We start from the raw sequence: 25,811 nt of genomic DNA, 5'->3' as shown, positions 1-25,811 counted from the left end.
CCTCAGCTTCCTGCAATTGTTTTATACTCCAGTTTGCTCCTTCCCTGACATTTCTCGCTTATTTAAGGGAACCATTATCATTCTCCCCAGTTGCCCATGTCAGAAACCTAGGATAACATCCTAGATTTCTCCCTTACTCTCCATATCTAATGGATTACCAATTTTTCTCAATTCTACTTTTTACAGTTTTCAAAAATCTTCTATTTATCTTCATTGCTAACCACCCTAATCCAAGCCACAATTATCTTGCTATCCTCTAACATATTCTCTAAACCAGAGGTTGGCAAATATGGCCTATGAGCTAACAGTGGCTTTACAATTTTAAAATTTCTTTATATTAAAATTTTTTTTATTCAGGTATAGTTTATTTATAATGTCATGTAGGTTTCAGGTATACAGCACAGTGATTCAGATTCTTTTCAGGTTCTTTTCCCTTATAGGTTATTACATAATATTGAGTATAGTTCCCTGTGCTGTATATAGTAGGTCCTTGTTGATTATTTATTTTATAGAAAGCAGTATGTATATGTTAATCCCAGCCTCCTAATTTATTCTTCTTCCCACCCCCCTTTCCCCTTTGGTAACCATAAGTTTGTTTTCGGTGTCTGTGAGTCTCTTTCTGTTTTGGAAATAAGTTCATTTGTGTCTTTATTTTTTAAGATTCCACATATAAGCGATATCATATGATATTTGTCTTTCTCTGTCTGGCTTACTTCACTTAGTACGATAATCTCTAGGTACATCCATCTTGCTTGGTGGCTCTTACTTTTTTTTTTGGCCAAGCCACGCAGCTTTCTTGATTTTAGTTCCCCGACCAGGGATTGAACCTGGGCTCCAGCAGTGAAAGCACCAAGTCCTAACCACTGGACTGCCAGGGAATTCCCTCTTATATTTTTTAATGGCTAAAAAAATTAAAAATACTTTGTGATGTGGAAATTATATGACATTCAGACTTCAGTATTCATACCTAGAGTTTTGAGTTTCATCATTGAAAAATTTGTGGAAATATGTCTCCCTGGTTTTATAAGTACCTATATGATATCCTTGATTTTGCCTCGTGGTATGTAAAGTCTGAAATATATACTATCTGGCTTCTTACAGAAAAATTTGCTGACATCTGCTCCAGCACTTGAGTCATTTAAAAGAAAATTTTTTTAATGCACATTTCATCTTGTTGCTTCACTCCCTCAAGTTTATTAAATGGCTTTATTTTGTTCTCAAGATAAAGACCAGAACATTTAACATGGACAAAAGGCCCTGAATGATGTAGCCTGGGCATGGACAAACCATAGCCCTGTGGACCATGTCCTCTGCTACCTGCTTGGTAAATAAAGTTTTATTGGAACACAGCCATGCCCATTCATTTATCTGCTTTCAGGCTACAATGAATGTTAAGTAGCTGGGACAGACTATACATCTTCTTGAGCTGAAAATGCTTACTTTATAGTTTCTTGATCCCTGATCTAATCCCTGCCAACCTTTCCAGCTTCCCTTGTACCACTCTTCTATATTTCAGCTTTCACGTTTAACAATATCTCCCAATTTTAATAATCTCTCTCTTTTAATGATAGTAAGTACAAAGGCTCCTTCCCAGCCTCTCATATGTCCCTCTCATAGCATCTTCTAGTTTTGATTTTTAGTATACAAATGTGATTTTGTAGCTATTTATATAGTTCTTTTTATATTTCCTCTACTAGAATGTAAACTCCATGAAAGCAAGAAGCTGAATTCTATCTCCAGCTGTGTGCATAGACAATACATGTTTATAGAATGAATGTCTATTATAGAATCATCTTTAATGTGGAAGGGGTGGTACCATTTATTTTTATAGATGTACCTGTGTGGTCTAAGCTGGAATCTGGTCACCTTCCATCCATGCAACAGCTTGTTCAAATTCTTGACAATGAAATGAAGCTCAATGTGCATATGGATTCAATCCCACACCATCGATCATAGCCCCACCTATCAGCACTGAAAACTCTTCTGTAAGTAGTTTAAAAATACAGTAACTGTGTATAGGTATCAGTTAATTGTAATGAATCAGCAAGATATTTCATATATTAGCATAATAGATATAGATATATATAATAATAGATATTGCATATATTGTCAATTGAGTTTCCAACTTAAGGTTTAACAGATGGTTGTTTTCTTCATTAAAATTTATAAATGACCAAGAGAGTTTGGATCTGCTAAAATAAAGTAAGGTTGTACTATTAATTTTATGTTTAAGGCTTAATAATTGGGCCTGTAACATCATTTTTTTGACTTGTGAACTTCTAATGGCCAGAATTCATATACTGTACATATATTGTACATATATACCCTCCCCTTACCTTCAAATAACTAGTTCCTAAAACTATGCAAATTCTTTTCACATGCTCAAGATAGAAAATTTATAAGCAAATGTGGGTGAACATAGAGGTGAAAGTTAGTTAATTTTGTTTAACAGAGATGTTATCAGTTCTTTTCTGATCAATGAGTGGATTTTACAAGAGTGAATTTTGAAACAAAATATTTTTTCTGTGTGTCTTTCAGACATTAAGGGATTTTTGCAAGAGCAGCGTGACTGACATTATGAAGGCCTGTACTGAAGACAGCAAGCTGTTAGTACAGACCAGATGCTTTCTTGGCAGGCTCGTTGTACCTCTTGGAAAACCTCAATGCAAGGCAGTTTTTCAGTGCTGGCACATTTTGGAATTCTGCACATTCGTGGAGTGCAATAATACTGTATAGTTTTTTTTTTCTTCCCCAAGTCCACTCGGTTAATAGTTTTTTAAAAAAATGCAGACATTACTACTTGCACTTCTTTTTTCTCGGTCATATTTGAAAAAGTAGAAAATTGAGTTGCAATTTGATTTTTTTTTCAAAGATGTCTGTTAAGTCTGTTGTGATTTTATATGAATTTTCCTTTTTTATAGTTTAAAATTGATCCTTTTGGGACTAGAGCTGTAGTTCCCAAATACTTTATAAGAGTTTATCAGACATCTGTAATTTGGTCATGTCCAATTTATATAGTTTTCAAAATACTGCGGATTGTGAACAGCACATTATATAAGATTAAGGGGGGAAATCCTATATCCAGAGTACTCTACCAATTTGTGTATGTGTGTGTGTGCGTGTGTGATTACCAGAGAACTACTAAAAGACCAACCACTTTTTAAATCCTGTTAATGTAGTTCAAGTGTCCTGCCTTGACCAATTTAATGAGTTGATTAACTGGGCCTTTATACTTAACTCAATAAAAAACTAAGCAGATGTAAGTTAAATAAAAAGCTTGAGTTTATTGCCCAGCGTACCTATTAACATTATATTTAACAGTTGTCTGCAAAGTTTTGTTTTTGACTCACTGAGAATTTCCTATGGGACACACTTTAGATTCACACACAAATAATAGGTCATTTACCATTTTTAGGATAGTTGAAACTTGCCTCACTAAAGAAAGGTTAGTTGAACCTCTTTACAACATTAATATTAGGTAAATGGAGATCACTTGTCTAATAATTTAACTTGTCTAACATCATATCAGAATTTTATTATATTTGAGGGACAAAATTGAAAGATTTTTTATTCAGTGAATTTAATATCTTTCCAGAGTTCTAAAAGGTAGTTTTTTTTTTAAAGCTTAAATTGATAAAGACTATAAGAGTAATTTAGCAGAAATAGGACCATAATGTAGAAAAATAGTCATATAGCAACAGTCGTAACATACTTCATCTTCCCTGTAGGAATAAAAGTGGTAGGTCTAGATTTGTTAGTGGAAGTAAAGGGATTTATGGAAAAATAATGAGATAATTCAATATTGAGTCCACCAAACACTTAGCACAATCTTATACTTCATTTGTCAGTGAATATTTGTTGAAATGCATGTCTGGTAATTATCATGATTGTGACAGCCTCAAGGTGGAACATACTGTAGTCTCTAGCTGAAAAGAAGTTAGCCTAATAATTCACTGCAGAAAATTGATTAAATGCCTTATCCTTTTAATTAAGGCTGCAGAACTGTTCACCTAAGATCATACAGTAGCAAGAGTCTATACAATTTAAGCTAGAGGTTACTTAGAGATTGTTATTCAGGTGTAATAACATTTTGTTATCTTTGATTAGGGCTTAAAACTTTGTTAACTTGATTTGTACCAGCCCAAACTTCCTTCTGCAAGTTGAACACACTGCTGAGTGTGTGTAGGGTCTTTCTTCAGTGACAGACATTCCACCAGTGACAGTTAACCTTTTGACATTTAGACCTTCCAGACTTGTCTTGGATATTCCCATGTATTTGACAGGCCAACCATGAAGAATTGAAGATTTAATTCTAATTTTTTCCATGTTTGCCTTGGGTGAATAACTTATCCTTTGGAGAATAGCTTTAAGTGGCTAGGTCATTGATAAAACTCAACTACTTTGTTCACACCCATTTCAATATTATTTTATGTTTGGCCATATTTAAATCTAAGATTTAATGTAGTCTAGTGAAAAAATTAGTGGGAAGTGTGAATGTAAAAAAAAACATGAAAAAAAGGAAAGTTAGAAAGCTATTTAGAATGTGGCTTTATTATATTCCTAACATTTCAAAATTTATTACATAGTTGCTTACAAATTGGTGTGGTTGTGTAGTTTATAAATGTTTATGTACTCTGTTAATTGCAAGACTGTAGAACATGACAGCAGGTTGGCTACTGTTATTGGGGTTTTTACCATAGTTGCTATTGTGGAAGAGATTACATGTTAGATTAATTTAAAAATGTTGGCAAAACATGGCTTTATACCTCAGCATCAAAATGTGCAAGACACATATGCTTTCAGAATATAAATGCGTTATTAACTTAACGGCACTAAGCTCAATGGCAGCAGTTGATCACCCTTTACCACTATCAAAACATAACAGGATCCTAATGATGATTCTTATTTTGAATGTTATTAGCTGGGGACCTTGATTGGTTGGCATTTTATTGTCATGATTTTAACTAATTTAGATGAAAAAGAAATAGCCTACAGAATTTTAAAGCATGATTTAATATTTCATACTAAGACTTTAAAAAATCTTTTTTGAGAGAAACAGGAATTGTAGAGTCTGGGGGGCTTTAAAGCATTGTGAAAATAAACTTTTATTAAGCTGATATGAAAGGAACCCCTCCTTTCTGGAACTGAATCTGTGCTAGAGCACTTTATATGATAACTGTATTTAGGAAATTTTATGTTGTAAAAATTGTTGTCATCAAGTAATGTTTTCTGATGGTTTCTTAACCCAACCAGTGCTACACCCCCCCTCTGCCCCTCCCAGTCTGGCACTCCCAGTATTACCACTCTGGGACCTTAAACTACTTCTTGAGCCTTATGGTCCAGTTTCGTGTGCTTCATTGTTACCTGAAATTTCAACAGTTCTGTGGTGTGTTCTGTGCTGGGGTGGAGCAAAGACGAGCAGTTTACATTATTGATCTTCTTTACCACCAACCTCCAGAATCCCTGAGAAAAGTCATACTAGCATCCCAAAATCTGGATAGAAATAAGATGAGGACTTCTCTTGACTGATATAGACAGTTTAACAATCTCAGAAGAGAAGGCAAAAGTTCAGATACTTTTCTTAAATCCAGCTGAGCCTTTTCCCTCACAGTCCCAGGCTCCTTTTCCCTAGGCTTAAAAAAGCAAATAGAAGCAGACCCAGATCTGAACTGTATCTTGAAGAAAAATTAAAATTGGTCTCATGTACAGTGGGAAGAGTGTTAAGTCACCCATTCTTTGTCAAGGCTTGTAGAATGTCTTCTGTTGCCTTTGTTAAGCATGAGCAAAATAAAAAGAAACAACATGATATCTAGGCAAACGTGTAACAGTAGTGGTTTTAAAAGTTTAGTGTGCCTAAGAATCATTAGGATAAATTACTGGATCCCATCCCTAGAGATTCTGATTCATTTGGTCTGAGAGGGGTCCATATAATTTGCACTTTAGCCCAGCTTCCAGATAATGCTGGTGCTGTCAGTTTGAGGTCCACACTGAGGAGCACTGCACCATCACAGGTCAGAGTGCAAAAGACCCAGGACACTCTGGAAGGAAATACAGGTCGTGGAACAGAAGAAAATTTTGCATATTTGCTTCACATTTATGGAATGACTTAACAACAAGAAATTCAGTAAAATGAGAACCCAAAAGAAGAAACAGAATGAGATGAGAGGGAGATTGTTTCCAGGAAAACAAATTGAGGACTTAATTGTCCCAATTAATCTGTTGTATCAGTGCAACATATTTGTTATCCTTTGTTGGGTTAGTATGTTAAAACTTTTGGAGTGGGTATTTTAAAAGGAAATGTTAAATCTTTGAGTATAAAATAACTGATTTGAATTGCCAGGTTTTCTCAAAGTGGGCAACATGCCTGCATTAATCTTTATAATGACAACTGATCTTGATTTTCACGTCAAACAAATTATTTAAATTTTTACTGTTCTCAGTAGGGAAAATGCATACTTTTAGTTTTATTTTAGCAACCATAATAGAATTCTTTATATCACTGGGGAAATCCAATCTGAACTTAATTAAGCCCCCCAAAAGTAAAGGATTTACTTTCACTTAACTGAAAAATCCAAGGTAAAGTTGGCCTCATTTCTCCATGAGCCTCCACCATAATTGGGGAGAGGATTGTGGGGGGGGGCTGGGGAGGATGGGAGAGGAATGAAAACATTGATAAAGTCCTAGAGAGGACTTTGGTGTAACTTGGGGTTACATTCATATCTTTGGATTCTGTTTCTCACTTGATATCCACGAATAATTTTGTCATGTTAGTTCTTCCTTTTCTCTAATTATTGACTTTACTCCCTCCACCCAACCTCCTTCCTATTTCAGGATCATAACTGTTTAAGACAAGTTTATGGCTTTGTGGTTATAAGCTGCTGAGACCAAGTGCTTAGCTATCTGGGAATTATCAGGAGCCAGCACTGGGTCGCTTGGCTTGGTTAGTAAAGTGTTAGAACCTGGCAGGCAGGTTGCTACCAGTACTCCCTGGGGCCACTGGCTATACTCATGACTTTGTGTACTAGCAACTCTTACTAGAGGAAAAGACAATTACTGTTCTTGTTTATTCTTGAGTTGCTAAGAGCAGGTCTGTTTGCAGGGAAGTGTACTGATGACATTTCCTTCTAAATATATATTTTTTAATGTATTAGAAAATGCGGTTGCATTTCATCTTTTAATAGTCCATAGGCTTTCATGATGAGACTATTTTAAAGGTATTAAAATATATAATGTATTTAAACAATAGGTAATTTAATCAGTGTGATTCTGCTAGTAAAATTCTATATTATTCAGAGCCATGGAAATTTGGTGTTACAAAAGATTTTGAGATGTACTTCAGAATTCTAAAGAAAAGACTAGGAGTTAAGTATCTTGCCCTGATTTCTATAGCTTGTGGCAATGCTAAAATGAAAGGAAAACAAAACCCTATACTGTTGGTGGGGCTTGGGGAAGGAGTAGAAAAGCAAAGAGAGCTTCGTCAGAAATTACTCCTGGTGGGAAGAGAAGAGACCAGTAACAAAGCAAACTTAAAAATTTAATCTCAGTTTCACTTCACAACTGTTTATTTACTTTTACTTTAGCTATGGTGTGGAATTTTTCACTTCAACTAAACTGAAAATAAAAGGCGACACAGTGCAGGGTACCCCAGAAGAAGAGAAGGCAAGTTCCACTAAAGTAGGGCTTCTCAACGTTTTTGCTGAAGCACAGGTCTGCCTGGGACTACGGCTTGATGTGATCCTTTGCAAAATACAATTTTGCCAAATACTTATTTTAAAATTCATGCAAGAAATTCGCTCCAAATTGTTCATGTTGCTTTTAACATAAAAATTTTGTTTTAATAACTCCCTAAATCTTCAAGCAAAATTCGTGTTCCAGGAAACCGTTTCTCCTGAGACTGTGTAATCCCTGCTCCATTGCTTATTTTTCTTGGTGTTGGTGTGTGAGTGTGCTTGTTTGTACACACCATCTTAGGAAACATGGAGTGATCTACATTATAGCCATTTTCTTTCAATGTACATAAAGTTTATATATAATCTGCACTTAAGCTTTGCACTTAGGACTTATTACAATAACTGAAGAGGATGTGTTCCAGGAAATTTGTATCCAGAAGATACATGTGGGAAGATAATGTGAGAAGCATAACTGTGAGTTTTAAAGTGTTAAATAGAGTTACAATACCAAAAAACTAAATACTGTCTAGAGTAAAGTAATGACAGACATGCTGATAACATAAGCCTCTGGAAGTCTTGAGGAAGGCTAAAATGGTGGTTTTATAAATGTTGCCTATGAATGAGTGGATGGATGGATGAATGAATGGATTGGTTAAGGCAGTGGTTCGCAGCTGGGGGTTTTACCCTCTAGACACTGGTGATGAGACTTTTTTTTTTAAGCCTCTGTTTTATTTGCTTTATTATTATTTTTTAAACATCTTTATTGGAGTATAATTGCTTTACAATGGTGGGTTAGTTTCTGCTGTATAACAAAGTGATTCAGCTATACGTATACATATATCCCCATATCCCCTCCCTCTTGTGTCTCCCCTCCCACCCTCCCTATCCCACCCTTCTAGGTGGTCGCAAAGCACCGAGCTGATCGCCCTGTGCTATGCAGCTGCTTCCCACTAGCTAGCTATTTTACATTCGGTAGTGTATATATGTCAGTGTTACTCTCTCACTTCGTCCCGGTTTACCCTTCTTACTCCCCGTGTCCTCAAGTCCATTCTCTACGTGGTGATGAGACATTTTTGACTGTTACTCCTGGGAGCGTAGGGTGTGTTGCTCCTGGCATGTAGCTGGTAGAGCCAGAGATGTTGTGAAACATCCCACAGTGTCCAAGACAGCTTGCTACAACAAAGGATAATCTGGTCCAAAATGTTAGCAGGGCAGCTGTTGAGAACTCTGGGTTAGGAGAGTTGGAGGAGGGTGGTGGGAAAGGAGAAGAAAAAGACTGAGAGACAGAGACCAGTGGACCAACACATCATGCAGGGAGGGTCCTGGAATGGAGCCTGGGAACCATACATAGCCTTTAGCTGGGACCTGGAGGGGAAGGAGGGTGGAAAAACTGATCAACCTCCGGGGGTGGGAGAGGGCGGCTCTTTTCTAGGCAGGCTTGAAAGGATTTGCTATTAAGGAGGCCTGATGTGGTTTCAAAGGGTCTCCTTTGCCCCCCTGCGTAGTTTTTCCATATTTAAATTTCAAATTACTTCAACAGAGGAAGCCTTTCATTCCAGTAATGAAATAAAAAGCTAAGTTGAAGGTGACATATTTTTGTGGGAAAGAACCGTCAAATGTAACAGGCCAACAAAGAGAAATGGCTCTTATTAAATCCTGTTTTTGATTAGGGAAAGGAGAGAAGAACTTTGAGGGCTTGAGGTTGGTAGTGGGTCAGAGCAGAGCACAGAAGGGTACATAAAGAAGAGACTTCACAGTGTTTCCTAGGGAAGTTCCTATTTTCTTGGAACTTGTGTGGGAAAGTGAAGCTACATGATCAGAAGCAACTTTGAAATAACTTAAAAAAAGTGGCATTGGTGTAGGAATATTTTTTCCCCTTGAGACATTTGTATTAATGAGTTGGATGGTAAAAGATGATTAACATTCCAGACTGGTAGAGTCCAGCAGTGGCTTCCAGCGATTAAAATAACCTATGTTTAAATTCTCCAGGCTTCCACCTATCCTTAGGCTGACTGAGGGGGGAAAAATAGCTCTGGAGTCTGTACCGAGGGACAAGCAGATCCACAACTTGAAAGTCAGTCGTGTTCTTGGAATAGTCCAACTTCAGAATAATGTTTCCATTTAGCTTCTTACAAGCATGTTTTTATATATATATATAAATTTATTTATTTATGGCTGTGTTGGGTCTTCGTTGCTGTGTGTGGGCTTTCTCCAGTTGTGGTGAGTGGGGGCTACTCTTCCTTGCAGTGCGTGGGCTTCTCATTGCAGTGGCTTCTCGTGGCAGAGCACAGGCTCGGGGTGCGGGCTTCAGTAGTTGTGGCACATGGGCTCCAGCAGTTGTGTCTCGCAGGCTCTAGAGTGCAGGCTTAGTTGTTGTGGTGCATGGGCTTAGTTGCTCTGCGGCATGTGGGATCTTCCCGGACCAGGGCTTGAACCCGTGTGCCCTGCATTGGCAGGTGATTCTTAACCACTGCGCCACAAGGGAAGCCCTGCATGTTTTGAGGGGTTTCTTTGTGCCAGGTAATGTGGAGGATAACAGTTGTGAAGACGTCTAATACAATTGCTGCATTCAAGCTTATAGTTTAGTTAAACACAGCACAACATAATAAGACCTCGTAAAAGAAGCCTAACAAAGCGGGCTACAGAAGCAGAGGGTGGGGCAGTGGCTCTAAGCCCTTAAATATAGAATTTTTGATAGATGGGGGAGGGGGGTTGGGAAGGCACAGAGGAACAAAGAGCATTTTAGAGATGGAAAAGAGCACAGAGGCACAGGGTCTTTGTGATAATTCCTGTAAGGGAAGGACCATAGAGGAGAAGTGTCTGGGAGGGGTTGGGTGAAAGAGGGGTGGGTGATGTGGTGGGAAATAGGCTGGAAAGGTAGGTTGGGGAAAGATGATTGAGGGCACTGAGAGCTGAGGAATTGGGCTGCATTCTGGGATGATAGCCAAGGAAGGTTTTTGTGCAGATGAGCAGTAGGATCAGATCTGGGTTTTGAGGTGATTTGGCTGTAGAGAGGATATGGAGGGCTGGAGTGGAGGGGAGGCAGAGGCTGTAACAAAAATATTATTCTGGCATCCTCTCGCGCGCGCGCACACACACACACACACACACACACTGATTTATTCAATTAAAAATCAGTGTCAGCTTCTGTGGTCATAGTCCCTTTATATTCGGGAGTTTTCTTTTACTTTAAGGTTTGGGTTCATGATAAAATTTACATTTCCTTAGAATTACCCTCCTTAAATCTAAAGTCTCATGTTTACAATTTAACTTTTAACCCTTGGGTATCATTTAAATATCTCTTTGTATCTATTTTCTGCTTATTGACTAAGGAACCTCCCTTTTTGTCCTGAGAGCATGAAATTCACTGTAATTAAAGTGTCTAGTGGATTAGTGTGATTATTGTGGGTTTTTTTTAAACATCTTTATTGGAGTATAATTGCTTTACAATGGTGTGTTTCTTTTTTCTTTTATTTTTTTAACATCTTTATTGGGGTATAATTGCTTTACAATGGTGTGTTAGTTTCTGCTTTATAACAAAGTGAATCAGTTATACCTATACATATGTTCCCATATCACTTCCCTCTTGCGTCTCCCTCCCTCCCACCCTCCCTATCCCACCCCTCTAGATGGTAACAAACCACCTAGCTGATCTCCCTGTGCTATGTGGCTGCTTCCCACTAGCTATCTGTTTTACGTTTGGTAGTGTATATATGTCCATGCCACTCTCTCACTTTGTCACAGCTTACCCTGCCCCCTCCCCATATCCTCAAGTCCATGCTCTAGTAGGTCTGTCTTTATTCCCGTATTACCCCTAGGTTCTTCATGACCTTTTTTTTCTTAGATTCCATATATATGAGTTAGCATACGGTATTTGTTTTTCTCCTTCTGACTTACTTCACTTTGTATGACAGACTCTAGGTCTATCTACCTCACTACAAATAAATCAATTTTGTTTCTTTTTATGGCTGAGTAATATTCCATTGTATATATGTGCCACATCTTCTTTATCCATTCATCTGTTGATGGACACTTAGGCTGCTTCCATGTCCTGGCTATTGTAAATAGAGCTGCAATGAACATTTTGGTATATGACTCTTTTTTTTTTTTTTTTGCAGTAAGCGGGCCTCTCACTGTTGTGGCCTCTCCCGTTGCGGAGCACAGGCTCCGGACGCGCAGGCTCAGCGGCCATGGCTCACGGGCCCAGCCGCTCCGCGGCATGTGGGATCTTCCCAGACGGGGGCACGAACCCGTGTCCCCTGCATTGGCAGGCGGACTCTCAACCACTGCACCACCAGGGAAGCCCAACATGACTCTTTTTGAATTATGGTTTTCTCTGGGTATATGCCCAGTAGTGGGATTGCTGGGTCCTATGGTAGTTCTATTTGTAGTTTTTTAAGGAACCTCCATACTGTTCTCCATAGTGGCTGTATCAATTTATATTCCCACCAACAGTGCAAGAGTGTTCCCTTTTCCCCACACCCTGTCCAGCATTTATTGTTTGTCAATTTTTTGATGATGGCCATTCTGACTGGTGTGAGATGATATCTCATTGTACTTTTGATTTGCATTTTTCTAATGATTAATGATGTTGAGCATTCATTCATGTGTTTCTTGGCAATCTGTATATCTTCTTTGGAAAAACGTCTCTTTAGGTCTTCTGTCCATTTTTGGATTGGGTTGTTTGTTTTTTTTGTTATTGAGCTACATGAGCTGCTTGTAAAATTTGGAGATTAATCCTTTGTCAGTTGCTTCATTTGCAAATATTTTCTCCCATTCTGAGGGTTGTCTTTTGGTCTTGTTTATGGTTTCCTTTGCTGTGCAAAAGCTTTGAAGTTTCGTTAGGTCCCATTTCTTTATTTTTGACTTTATTTCCATTTCCCTAGGAGAAGGGTCAAAAAGGATCTTGCTGTGATTTATGTCATAGAGTGTTCTGCCTATGTTTTCCTCTAAGAGTTTGATAGTGTCTGGCCTTACATTTAGGTCTTTAATCCATTTTGAGTTTCTTTTTCTGTATGGTGTTAGGGGGTGTTCTAATTTCATACTTTTACATGTACCTGTCCAGTTTTCCCAGCACCACTTATTGAAGAGGCTGTCTTTCCTCCACTGTATATTCTTGCCTCCTTTATGAAAGATAAGGTGACCATATGTGTGTGGGTTTATCTCTGGGCTTTCTATCCTGTTCCATTGATCTGTATTTCTGTTTTTGTGCCAGTACCATACTGTCTTGATTACTGTAGCTTTGTAGTATAGTCTGAAGTCAGGGAGCCTGATTCCTCCAGCTCCATTTTTTTGTTCTCAAGATGGCTTTGGCTGTTCGGGGTCTTTTGTGTTTCCATACAAATTGTGAAATTTTTTGTTCTAGTTCTGTGAAAAATGCCAGTGGTAGTTTGGTAGGGATTGCATTGAATCTGTAGATTGCTTTGGGTAGTAGAGTCATTTTCACAATGTTGATTCTTCCAATCCAAGAACATGGTATATCTCTCAATCTATTTGTATCATCTTTAATTTCTTTCATCAGTGTCTTATAATTTTCTACATACAGGTTTTTTGTCTCCTTAGGTAGGTTTATTCCTAGATATTTTATTCTTTTTGTTGCAGTGGTAAATGGGAGTGTTTTCTTAATTTCACTTTAAGATTTTTCATGATTAGTGTATAAGAATGCCAGAGATTTCTGTGCATTAATTTTGTATCCTTTACCAAATTCATTGATTAGCTCTAGTAGTTTTCTGGTAGCATTTTTAGGATTCTCTTATGTGTAGTATCATGTCATCTGCAAACAGTGACAGCTTTACTTGTTCTTTTCTGATTTGGATTCCTTTTATTTCTTTTTCTTCTCTGATTGCTGTGGCTAGAACTTCCAAAGCTATGTTGAATAAGAGTGGTGAGGGTGGGCAACCTTGTCTTGTTCCTGATCTTAGTAGAAATGGTTTCAGTTTTTCACCATTGAGGACGATGTTGGCTGTGGGTTTGTCATATATGGCCTTTATTATGTTGAGGAAAGTTCCCTCTATGCCTACTTTGTGCAGGGTTTTTATCATAAATGGGTGGTGAATTTTGTCAAGCTTTCTCTGCATCTGTTGAGATGATCATATGGTTTTTCTCCTTCAGTTTGTTAATATGCTGTATCACGTTGATTGATTTGCGTATATTGAAGAATCCTTGCATTCCTGGAATAAACCCCACTTGATCATGGTGTATGATCCATTTAATGTGCTGTTGGATTCTGTTTGCTAGTATTTTGTGGAGGAGTTTTGCATCTGCGTTCATCATGGATGGCCTGTAGTTTTCTTTCTTTGTGACATCTTTGTCTGGTTTTGGTATCAGGGTGATGGTGGCCTTGTAGAATGAGTTTGGGAGTGTTCCTCCCTCTGCTGTATTTTGGAAGAGTTTGAGAAGGATAGGTGTTAGCTCTTCTCTAAATGTTTGATAGAATTCGCCTGTGAAGCCATCTGGTCCTGGGCTTTTGTTTGTTGGAAGATTTTTAATCACAGTTTCAATTTCAGTGCTTATGATTGGTCTGTTTATATTTTCTATTTTTTCCTGGTTCAGTCTCAGCAGGTTGTGCATTTCTAAGAATTTGTCCATTTCTTCCACATTGTCCATTTTATTGGCATAGAGTTGCTTGTAGTAATCTCTCATGATCTTTTGTATTTCTGCAGTGTCAGTTGTTACTTCTCCTTTTTCATTTCTAATTCTATTGATTTGAGTCTTCCTTTTTTTCTTGATGACTCTGGCTAATGGTTTATCAATTTTGTTTATCTTCTCAAAGAACCAGCTTTTAGTTTTATTGATCTTTGCTATCGTTTCCTTTTCATTTATTTCTGATCTGATCTTTATGATTTCTTTCCTTCTGCTAAATTTGGGTTTTTTTTGTTCTTTCTCTAATTGCTTTAGGTGCAAGGTTAAGTTGTTTATTTGAGATGTTTCCTGTTTCTTAAGGTAGGATTGTATTGCTATAAACTTCCATCTTAGAACTGCTTTTGCTGCATCCCATAGGTTTCGGGACGTCGTGTCTCCATTGTCATTTGTTTCTAGGTGTTTTTTGATTTCTTCTTTGATTCTTCAGTGATCACTTCGTTACTAAGTAGTGTATTGTTTAGCCTCCATGTGTTTGTATTTCTTACAGATCTTTTCCTGTAATTGATATCTAGTCTCATAGCGTTGTGGTTGGAAAAGATACTTGATATGATTTCAATTTTCTTAAATTTACCAAGTCTAGATGTGTGACCCAAGATAAGATCTATCCTGGAGAGTGTTCCATGAGCACTAGAGAAAAATGTGTATTCTCTTGTTTTTGGATGGAATGTCCTATAAATATCAATTAAGTCCCTCTTGTTTAATGTATCATTTAAAGCTTGTGTTTCCTTATTGATTTTCATTTTGGATGGTATGTCCATTGGTGAAAGTGGGGTGTTAAAGTCCCCTACTATGATTGTGTTACTGTCGATTTCCCCTTTTATGGCTGTTAGTATTTGCCTTATGTATTGAGGTCCTCTTATGTTGGGTGCGTAAATATTTACAATTGTTATATCTTCTTCTTGGATCAGTCCCTTGATCATTATGTAGTGTCCTTCTTTGTCTCTTGTAATAGTCTTTGTTTTAAAGTCTATTTTGTCTGATATGAGAATTGCTACTCCAGCTTTCTTTTGATGTCCATTTGCACGGAATATCTTTTTCCGTCCCCTCACTTTCAGTCTGTATGTGTCCCTAGGTCTGACGTGGGTCTCTTGTAGACAGCATATATACGGGTCTTTTTTTTTTTTTTTTTGCGGTATGTGGGCCTCTCACTGTTGTGGCCTCTCCCGTTGCAGAGCACAGGCTCCGGAGGCGCCGGCTCACTGGCCATGGCTCACGGGCCCAGCCGCTCCGCGGCATGTTGGGATCTTCCCGGACTGGAGCACAAACCCGTGTCCCCTGCATCGGCAGGCGGACTCTCAACCACTGGGTCACCAGGGAAGCCCCAGGTCTTGTTTTTGTATCCATTCAGCCAGTCTGTGTCTTTTGGTGGGAGCATTTAATCCGTTTACATTTAAGGTAATTTTCGATATGTATGTTCCTATTCCCATTTTCTTAATTGTTTTGGGTTTGTTATTGTAGGTCTTTTCCTTCTCTTGTGTTTCTTGCCTAGTGAAGTTCTTCTAGCATTTGTTGTAAAGCTGGTTTGGTGGTGCTGAACTCTCTCAGCTTTTGCTTGTCTGTAAAGGTTTAAATTTCTCCATCAAATCTGAATGAGATCCTTGCTGGGTAGAGTAATCTTGGTGGTAGATTTTTCTCCTTCATCACTTTAAATATGTCCTGCCACTCCCTTCTGGCTTGCAGAGTTTCTGCTGAAAGATCAGCTGTTAACCTTATGGGGATTCCCTTTTGTGTTATTGGTTGTTTTTCCCTTGCTGCTTTTAATATGTTTTCTTTGTATTTAATTTTTGACAGTTTGATTAATATGTGTCTTGGCGTGTTTCTCCTTGGATTTATCCTGTATGGGACTCTCTGTGCTTCCTGGACTTGATTAACTATTTCCTTTCCCATATTAGGGAAGTTTTCAACTATAATCTCTTCAAATATTTTCTCAGTCCCTTTCTTTTTCTCTTCTTCTTCTGGAACCCCTATAATTCGAATGTTGGTGCATTTAATGTTGTCCCAGAGGTCTCTGAGACTGTCCTCAGTTCTTTTCATTCTTTTTTCTTTATTCTGCTCTGCAGTAGTTATTTCTACTATTTTATCTTCCAGGTCACTTATCCGTTCTTCTGCCTCAGTTATTCTGCTATTGATCCCATCTAGAGTATTTTTCATTTCATTTATTGTGTTGTTCATCATTGTTTGTTTCATCTTTAGTTCTTCTAGGTCCTTGTTAAATGTTTCTTGCATTTTGTCTATTCTATTTCCAAGATTTTGGATCATCTTTACTATCATTCTGAATTCTTTTTCAGGTAGACTGCCTATTTCCTCTTCATTTGTTAGGTCTTGTGGGTTTTTACCTTGCTCTTTCATCTGCTGTGTGTTTTTCTGTCTTTTCATTTTGCTTATCTTAGTGTGTTTGGTGTCTCCTTTTTGCAGGCTGCAGGTTCGTAGTTTCCGTTGTTTTTGGTGTCTGTCCCCAGTGGCTAAGGTTGGTTCGGTGGGTTGTGTAGGTTTCCTGGTGGAGGGGACTAGTGCCTGTGTTCTGGTGGATGAGGCTGGATCTTGTCTTTCTGGTGGGCAGGTCCACGACTGGTGGTGTGTTTTGGGGTGTCTGTAGCCTTGTTATGATTTTAGGCAGCCTCTCTGCTAATGGGTGGGGTTGTGTTCCTGTCTTGCTAGTTGTTTGGCATAGGATGTCCAGCACTGTAGCTTGCTGGTCGTTGAGTGAAGCTGGGTCTTGGCGTTGAGATGGAGATCTCTGGGAGGTTTTTGCTGTTTGATATTATGTGGAGCTCGGAGGTCTCTTGTGGACCAATGTCCTGAAATTGGCTCTCCCACCTCAGAGGCACAGCAGTGACTCCTGGCTGGAGCACCAAGAGCCTGTCCTCCACATGGCTCAGAATAAAAGGGAGATAAAATAGAAAGAAAGAAAGAGGATAAAATAAAATTAAGTAAGATAAAATAAAGTTATTACAATAAAAAGTAAGAAATAATTATTAGGAAAAAAAATTTTTTTAAGTAAAAGAAAAAAAACCCGGAGGGTTAGAACCCTAGGACAAATGGTGGAAGCAAAGCTATACAGACAAAATCTCACGGAGAAGCATACACATATACACTCACAAAAAGAGGAAAAGGGGAAAAAATCATAAATCTTGCTCTCAAAGTCCACCTCCTCAATTTGGGATGATTAGTTGTCTATTCATGTATTCCACAGATGCAGGTACATCAAGTTGATTGTGGAGCTTTAATCCACTGCTTCTGAGGCTGCTGGGAGAGATTTCCCTTTCCCTTCTTTGTTCTCACAGCTCCCAGGGTTCAGCTTTGGATTTGGCCCCGCCTCTGCGTGTAGGTAGCCTGAGGGCGTCTGTTCTTCGCTCAGACAGTAGGGAGTTAAAGGAGCAGCTGACTCGGGGGCTCTGGCTCACTCAGGCTGGCGCGGGGGGTGGGGGCACGGAGTGCGGGGCGAGCCTGCGGCGGCAGAGGCCAGCGTAACGTCGCACCAGCCTGAGGCGCGCCGTGTGTTCTCCCGGGGAAGTTGTCTCTGGATCCTGGGATCCTGGCTGTGGCAGGCTGCACGAGCTCCCGGGAGGGGAGGTGTGGATAGTGATCTGTGCTCGTCCACAGGCTTCTTGGTGGTGGCAACAGCAGCCTTAGCGTCTCATGCCCGTCTCTGGGGGAAGAGGATTTTTACATGGTCTCAAACTCTCTTTTGAATCAGGAACTCTGGGGCTGGAACCCAGTCATCTGTGTTTTCACATGTCCTCCTGGGGTTTCTGATACACGCTAGACAAAGTTGGAGAACCAGTGATCTGCTAGTGTTGCAGGGCCTCCTGAAGAGGCGGGGGTTGGCTGTGCCTCACGGTGAGGACAAGGACACTGGTAGCAGTTCTGGGAAGTACTCCTTGGCATGAGCCCTCCCGGAGTCAGCCATTAGCCGCACCAAGGAGCCTGTAGCCTCCAGTGCTGGGTCGCCTCAGGCCAAACAACCCTGTTGTGTGTTTTTGAGAATCCATCTTTGCCCTTTGTGATCCAGTCCAGGACATAATCTTGGCTTCAGTCTCCAGGGGAAGTACTCTGTATGTCCTGTGAGTATTGATTTCAGGAAGGACACAGCTAGATATTTCTGTAGGGGATTAATTTTTCTTACTGTAAGGAGAGTTGTATGATGGATATTAAACTGATTATTTTCTTGGACTGAATGAGAACTCCATGTTACTACAAATATGAGTAGGACCTAAAAGTCTTGTCTTGCTGAAATCTGAAATCTTGATTAGCCTGTACTGAGCTGCCAGATATATATAGGATCCTCACTCCCTCAGCAGTCAAGATGGCATAATACACTTGTTTTTCTCTGGAGAATAGTGGGCAGTGACTGAAGATTTCTCAAGGGTCACTCATGATGGGGTTGTACCTTTCCATCTTGAAATTTCTGAAAATAATTGAGTTAAAAGATAAACATGTTGCAAGGGCATTCGTGCTTCTGGCCATGATGGAGTAACTGAGACCTAACTAACCTTCCTGAATAGATAACTAGAAGTAGATGAAATTTGTGAAACAACTACTTTCAGAAATTGGACAGCAGGCAGTGCAGGACTCTGATCCTCAAGAGAAAGGAAAATAGCAATGAACCACATACAACCACCACTTTCAGGCTTTCGCTTGGGAGGCTATCTTAGCTCGGGCTGCCATAACCAAATCCCACAGACTGGGTGGCTTGAGCAACAGGAATTTATGTTCTCAGTTCTGGAGACGAGAAAGAAAGAAAGAAGGTGCTATCAGCGTTGGTTTCTGGTGAGGCTTGTAGGTAACTGTCTTCTCACTATGTCCTCAAGACATAGTAGAGAGACAGATCTGTTGTCTATTATAAGGACACCAAGCCTATAGGATTGGGGCTCTACATTTATGAATTTGTTTAACTTTACCTCCCTGAAAGCCCTATCTCTGATGTATAGTCACAGTGAGGGTTAGGGCTTCAACATATGAATTGCGGGGGAAGACAATTCAGTTCATAACAAAGGCACTTTCCAGGCTAAGATGCAGAGAAGGGGGATCCCCATCAAAGCATAGTCATGTTACTAAGTTGAGGCAGATTGGAATTCATGGAGGGGGCTAGAATTTGTAGGGCAGACAGCCATAGAAGAAGGAGCTATGCAAAGAAACGGCCACAAGGGCTTTCCTGGTGGCGCAGTGGTTGAGAGTCCGCCTGCCGATGCAGGGGACACGGGTTGGTGACCCGGTCCGGGAAGATCCCACATGCTGCGGAGCGGCTGGGCCTGTGAGCCATGGCTGCTGAGCCTGTGCGTCTGGAGCCTGTGGTCCGCAACGGGGGAGGCCACAGCAGTGAGAGGCCTGTGTACCACAAAAAAAAAAAAAAAAAAGGAAACGGCCACAAAAGTCTCCATAGGAGTTTCATTGAGTGTATTGCTGAAACTTCATAAGGCTGGGCAAAGAATGGGTAGTTGGCAAGCTGAACAAATTACCTGAGCTCAAAAAGGCTGGGAAACATTCATGTTCTGAGCTGCTAGAATGGAGAGTTATACATTTAGGCCATTCAGTAGAGACCTCAGAAGGGTCACATCTTGGCAGTAGGGCTAAACTGCCCAGAGTAAAGATTATCTTAAACTCACACTCATGAATTTAATAACAAGCCTTGAAAGGTTCAGCATGATCCAAAAGTAACCAAGCTGCCTCACTGAACAGTCTTACACCTTTTGAAGGAATTCACAAAATTCAACACTCCCCAATGCAGAATTTGCAGTGTTAATCCATTAAAAATTTACTGTACATAGAAAGAAGCTGGAAAATGTGAACTATAGTCAGCAGAAAAACCAATAAATAGAAAGCACCCAGAAATGACTAACGATAGGATTAGCAGACAAAGATTTTAAAATAGTTTTTATACATATGCTCAGATATTTAAAGAGAAACATGAATACAATGGTAAGAGGAATTGGAGATACAGAAATGGAACCAAATGGAACTTCTAGCAATGAAACCGTACAATATCTTATATGAATAATTCCCTGGAGGGGCTTAAAAGAAGATTAGACACTGATGAAAAAGATCAATGAACTTGAAGACATAGCAAAAGAAAGTAAACTGAAGAAAGAGAAAAATCCAAAGTGGCTACACCAGTTTACATTCTCACCAGCAGTGTTCCAATTTATCTACATCTTCACCAACACTTGTTATTTTATCTGACTTTTTGATTATAGCCATCCTAGTGTCTGAAGTGGTATTTCATTGTGGTTTTATCTGAAATTTTGATAACTAATGATGTTGAGCATATTTTCATGTGCTTATTGGCCATTGTATATCTTACTTGAAGAAATGTCTATTCATATCTTTTGCCCATTTTTAATTGGGTTGTTACTCATTAAGTTATGAGAGTTGTTTATATATTCTGCATGCTAGACTTCTATCAGATATGTGATTTGCAGGTTTTCTTTTTTTCGTGGGTTGTCTTTTTTACTTAACGGTGGTGTCCTTCGAAGCAGAAAAATTTTTAATATTGGTGAAGTTCAATTTATCTTTTTTTGTTGTTATTTTTGCTTTTGGCATCATATCTGAAAAACCATTGCCTACTTCAAGGACATCAAGATTTATGCCTATGTTTTTTTGTAAGAGTTTTATAGTTTTAGTTCTTACAGTTGGGTCTTTGATCCATTTTGCATTATTTTTGTATAGGGTTTAAGGAGGGTTCCAAGTACAGTTTTTGCATGTGGAATACATTTGCTGAAAAGACTATTGTTTCCTCATTGAATTGTGTTGTCACCTTGTCAAAATCCATTGACCATTCTCAATTCTATTCCACTGTCTAGCCTTATACCATTAGGGCACTATCTTGATTACTGTAGCTTTATAGTATGTTTTGAAATAGGGTTTGATGAGTCTTCCAACTTTGTTCTTCCTTTTCAAGATCGTTTGGGCTATTCTGGGTCCCTTGGCATTTCCATATGAGCTTTAGGATCAACTTGTCAGTTTCTGCAAAGAAACTAGCAAGGATTCTGATAGAGATTGTTAATCTGTAGATTATGTTAAATCAGTTTGAAGAGTATTGTCATCTTAACAATATCAAGTCTTCTGATCTGAGAACATAGGTGTCATTCCATTTATTTAGGTCTTTAATTTTTTTCAACAATGTTTTTGTAGTTTTCAGTGTACAGGTCTTGAATTCTTTTGTTAAAATTGTACCCGGATATTTTATTGATGGTATCATAAATGGAATTGTTTTCTTAATTTCATTCTTAGAATGTTCATGGCTAGTGTGTAGAAATACAATTTATTTTTGTACATTAATCCTGTATTCTGTAACTTTGCTGAACTCGTTTATTGGTTCTAATATTTGCGTGTGTGTGTGGATTACTTAGGGTTTTCTATGTATAAAATCATTCCATCTGCAAATAGAGATAGTGTTACTTCTTTTCTTTCAGATCTGGATGCCTTTTATTTCTTTCTCTTGTCCTGACGAGAACCTCTCGTACAGTGCTAAGCAGGAGTGGCCAGAGCAGACATCTTGCATGTTCTTGATTTTGGTGGAAAGCATCCAGTCTTTTACCATTAAGTATGATGTTACTTAAAGCTGTGAAGTTTTCATAGATGTCCTTTATCAGGGTGAGGAAGTTCCCTGCTTTTTCTGCATTTATTTAATCATGTCTCTCCCTCCCCCCTTATTCTACACTATTGTCTATTATATTAATTGATTTCCAGATGTTAAACCAACCTCATATTCCTGGGATGAATTTCATGTGGCCATGGTGTGGTGTATAATCTTATTTATATGTTACTAGATTTGGTTTGCTAGTATTTATTGAGAGTTTTTGCATCAATATTCATAAGCAATATAGATCTTTAGTTTCTTTTCTTGTGCTATCTTTGATTTGGTATCAGGGTAATACTGGCCTCATAGAATGTGTTGGGATGTGTCTGCTCCTCTTCTGTTTTTCAGAACAATTTGTGAAGAATTTATATCATTTCTTTTCTGGACGTTTGGTAAAATTCACTAGTGAAGCCATCTGGGCCTCAGCTTTTCTTTGTGGAAATTTAAAAATTACTAATTTTATATCTTATAGGCCAAGTCATATTTTCCATTTCTTCCTATATCAGTTTCAGTATTTTGTGTATTCCTGGGAATTTGTGCATTTCATTTATCTATTTTGTTAGTATAGTCCATAGTATTCGCTTATAATCCTTTTCATATCTGTAAGTTTCGTGTCTCCTCTTTTGTTCCTGTTTTAGGTAATTTGAGTCTTTTCTCTTTTTTCCCTTGGCCGGTCTAAAGGCTTGTCAATTTTGTTGATATTTTCAAGGAAACAACTTTTGGTTTATTGATTTTTTTTTTCTGTTGTTTTTCTATCTGCTGAAAACCAATAATAAAGAGAAAAACCTTATAAAGCAGCCGGAGGAAAACAAGACACATTGCTTATAGAGGAAGAGGAAGCCTTCCAATACAGAAGATAAGGACACTACACTTAAAATGGATGCATTGAATTTCTTGTAAAAATTTGGTTTAAAAAAAAAAAGCACGTTTCCTTTGAGTCTGAATACTGTCAGTTTGATCTCTGCATGAGACAGTATGCTTTGCAGGGAAGAACCCTTTCCCTGTCCCCGAATTCCCAGAGAATACCATGTCCCAGAGTTCTTCATGGTGGAGGTGATGGTTTTTCCTTCCAGTACAAAAGGAAAAAACAACAACAAAAAAGCAGGCCCTGCTGAGTGTAGGCAGGAGTCTGTGCTGATTATGATGCTTTTAGGGAATTTTTTTTCTCCCTTCTTTTAGCCCTAATCCAGTCATTATCAGCCTCAGCTGCACTTTAGAATCAGCTGGGGAGCTTTAAAAAACTACTGAAGCCCATCTCCATCCTAGACCAACTTAAATTTAGAATCAGCTGGTGGAGCCAGCCATCTGAGGTGTGTGTGTGTCTGTGTGTGTCTAAATATAAAATATATGTATGTGTGTATATAAATATAAAATATGTATATTTTGTGTATATATAAATATAAAATATATATGTATATCTTATATGTATGTATATATATGTATGTTGTGGTTTTTTCACTTAACGTGAAAATTTTTAAATATATACTGAAATGGTGAGAATAGTGATCTTTAAACTGGGGATATGAGGACACCCAGGGGTGAAGGATTCTCCAGGGGATCAGCTTTAGCTGAATATCCAGGGTAAAATTGACACCCCAAATATGCTTTGTCCAGTTTCCCCATCATATGGGGTGCAAAATGGAGATGGTTCTTGGTCATGCAACAGATACTATTACACATAAACGCACAAACACTGTTGGGAGGAAAAATTTTCTTTTGTCACCTTAGGTCCTAGTGCTTGGGGCCTGTGTATTAATTGACAGCCGCCAGTTTGAAGATCACTGTCAAGGGGTTTGCAATTCTTTGCTTTAAATCAAATTTTAAAAGGGTGAGTATAAATTTCCACTAAAATTTTACTTTCAATTAAAATTTGTCATGTTGTTTTGATCAATTATGTGTTACTAGTAATGGTAACTCAATCAAAATAATTTTTTGAACACTTACAGCTTTAAGATCATAAGAAGTGAAGTTTAAAACTTTTTAAAATAAAATACTTTTGTAGTCAAATACTTTTGTAGTCAAGAAGTATGAGCAGATGATCAGTAGTAGATCTTCAAGCATAAAAATATATCACAGTCCAATAAACTTCTTTGAAGGAAGTAGGGTGAAAGTGTAAGTTCAAAAAGAAAAAAAAAAGAATGATGTTAGGAAGAGTTAGTCAGGGACTTCCCTGGTGGCGCAGTGGTTAAGAATCCGCCTGCCAATGCAGGGGACATGGGTTTGAGCCCTGGTCCAGGAAGATTCCACATGCTGCGGAGCAGCAGCCCGAGCGCCACAACTACTGAGCCAGTGCTCTAGAGCCCCCCGAGCCACAACTACCGAGCCCACGTGCCACAACTACTGAAGCCCGCGCGCCTAGAGCCTGTGCTGTGCAACAAGAGAGGCCACCTCAATGAGAAGCCGTGCGTCGCAACGAAGACTAGCCTCTGCTTGCCGCAACTAGAGAAAGCCTGCACGCAGCAACGAAGACCCAATGCAGCCAAAAATAAATAAAATTTTAAAAAAATCATATATTTTTAATGGATAATGACGGGTATCATATTGCTATGGTATTTAGATTCCACTGGATTCATTTCAGAAAGTAACGTTTTATTTCAAAATGTTAAGATTTATAATACATTGGAAATTAGATTCTTTGCAATTGCTTAAACTTGTGATGAATCATTATAGATGTCAACTGAAAAATGTACAAGGGAGAACATGCATTAAAAAAATTTTTTTAAGGGCTTGAGAAGGGAAAAGTGAAGATCACTGCTCTAGATGGATTGCTTCGTTTCCTTCTGGAGGGCCAAGGACCATTCACTAGAAGGTAATTTATTTTAAACCTTTTCTTCATAGTTTAATGAAGCAGAAGTTGATTCATACTTCACAACTTCATCTGTATTAGGACTGATAACTAATAAACTCTGCAAAATAAGTGTGCTTATGGAAATTACGTGGATGTGTTTTGTATGTGCACGGCATTTTCTATCCATTCTCTGTCTGTGAAAGACAAATATGTCTGTATAGTACAAAGTTACTTTTGCTGTTGTCAGTACTTATCAATATAGCTTATGTCACAGCAATAATTAAATCATTCACTCTGATACCAGCCTCCAGTTCCTGTTAATTTTTAGTCTATGTGACCTATGTCTATAATCTGTTTTTTTTAATTAATTTTATTTATTATCAGACCTCTCGGCAGTGAAAGCGTGGAGTTGCAACCACTGGACCTCCAGGGAATTCCCTGGTATGACTTTTATTAGCAGGAATAGCTACCAATGAAACTCACTTTGGTGTATGTTGCTCACACACTATTAGAACTGCGCAGAGGCCCATACACTGGATGTGCTCTTACGTTTCAGTTCTCCAAGGCTTTGCTGACATGCTTTGCTGCCAGCTTTACCTGAAGCAGAAAGTTTTCATTTCTTATCAGTTACTTTGAAGTGCATATATGTATCTTCTCAAAGATGATCATTTTATCTGTTCAAAATGGTACACATAAAATGTAAAATATGCATGAACAAAATAAAAAAGTGAAAATCCTGAGATCAGGAATAAATGGAGACAAGGATTTGTAGTCCTGCTTTAAGCTTTAAGTACATCAATAATTCTTCTGAAATTTACATCTGGAAAAACCTACATATTTAGAGTGTTTTCTTCTCCCTCAATTTATGCAATATTACTATATGACAACTTTATGGCTAGAAGAGTTTAATTTTTTTTCTTTTATTGAAATATAGTTGATTTACAATATTGTGTTAATTGCAGGTGTATTGTGTTAGTTTTCAGGTGTATGGCTAGAAGAGTTTAATTTTTCTTTTACTGAAGTATAGTTGATTTACAATATTGTGTTAAGTTTCAGGTACAAAGTGATTCGGTTATACATATCTATATATTTAAGTGTATACTTTTTAAAAATTCTTTTCCATTATAGGTTA

The 25,811-nt window shown here is 38.4% G+C and overlaps 1 protein-coding gene across 2 annotated transcripts in view; it reads left to right on the top strand.

Annotated features, from left to right (window-relative positions):
* Positions 1-24,982, top strand: part of SELENOT (selenoprotein T) — a 47,735-nt gene extending 22,753 nt beyond the window's left edge. The window contains exons 5-6 of one of the 2 annotated variants that reach the window (XM_067737506.1): positions 1,832-1,985; positions 7,581-24,982. In XM_067737506.1, coding sequence (XP_067593607.1) covers positions 1,832-1,956 — 125 coding nt within the window. In that variant the 3' untranslated portion in view covers positions 1,957-1,985; positions 7,581-24,982. Of the gene's footprint in view, positions 1-1,831; positions 1,986-2,538; positions 5,129-7,580 lie in introns of those variants that run through there. The other variant, XM_067737505.1, reaches the window with a different exon arrangement.
* Positions 24,983-25,811: the final 829 nt, after the last annotated feature.

Source organism: Pseudorca crassidens, chromosome 5 (genome assembly GCF_039906515.1).
Source record: "Pseudorca crassidens isolate mPseCra1 chromosome 5, mPseCra1.hap1, whole genome shotgun sequence".
In the NCBI taxonomy this organism is placed as follows: domain Eukaryota; kingdom Metazoa; phylum Chordata; class Mammalia; order Artiodactyla; family Delphinidae; genus Pseudorca; species Pseudorca crassidens.
This window is presented reverse-complemented; position numbering and strand designations above follow the sequence as displayed.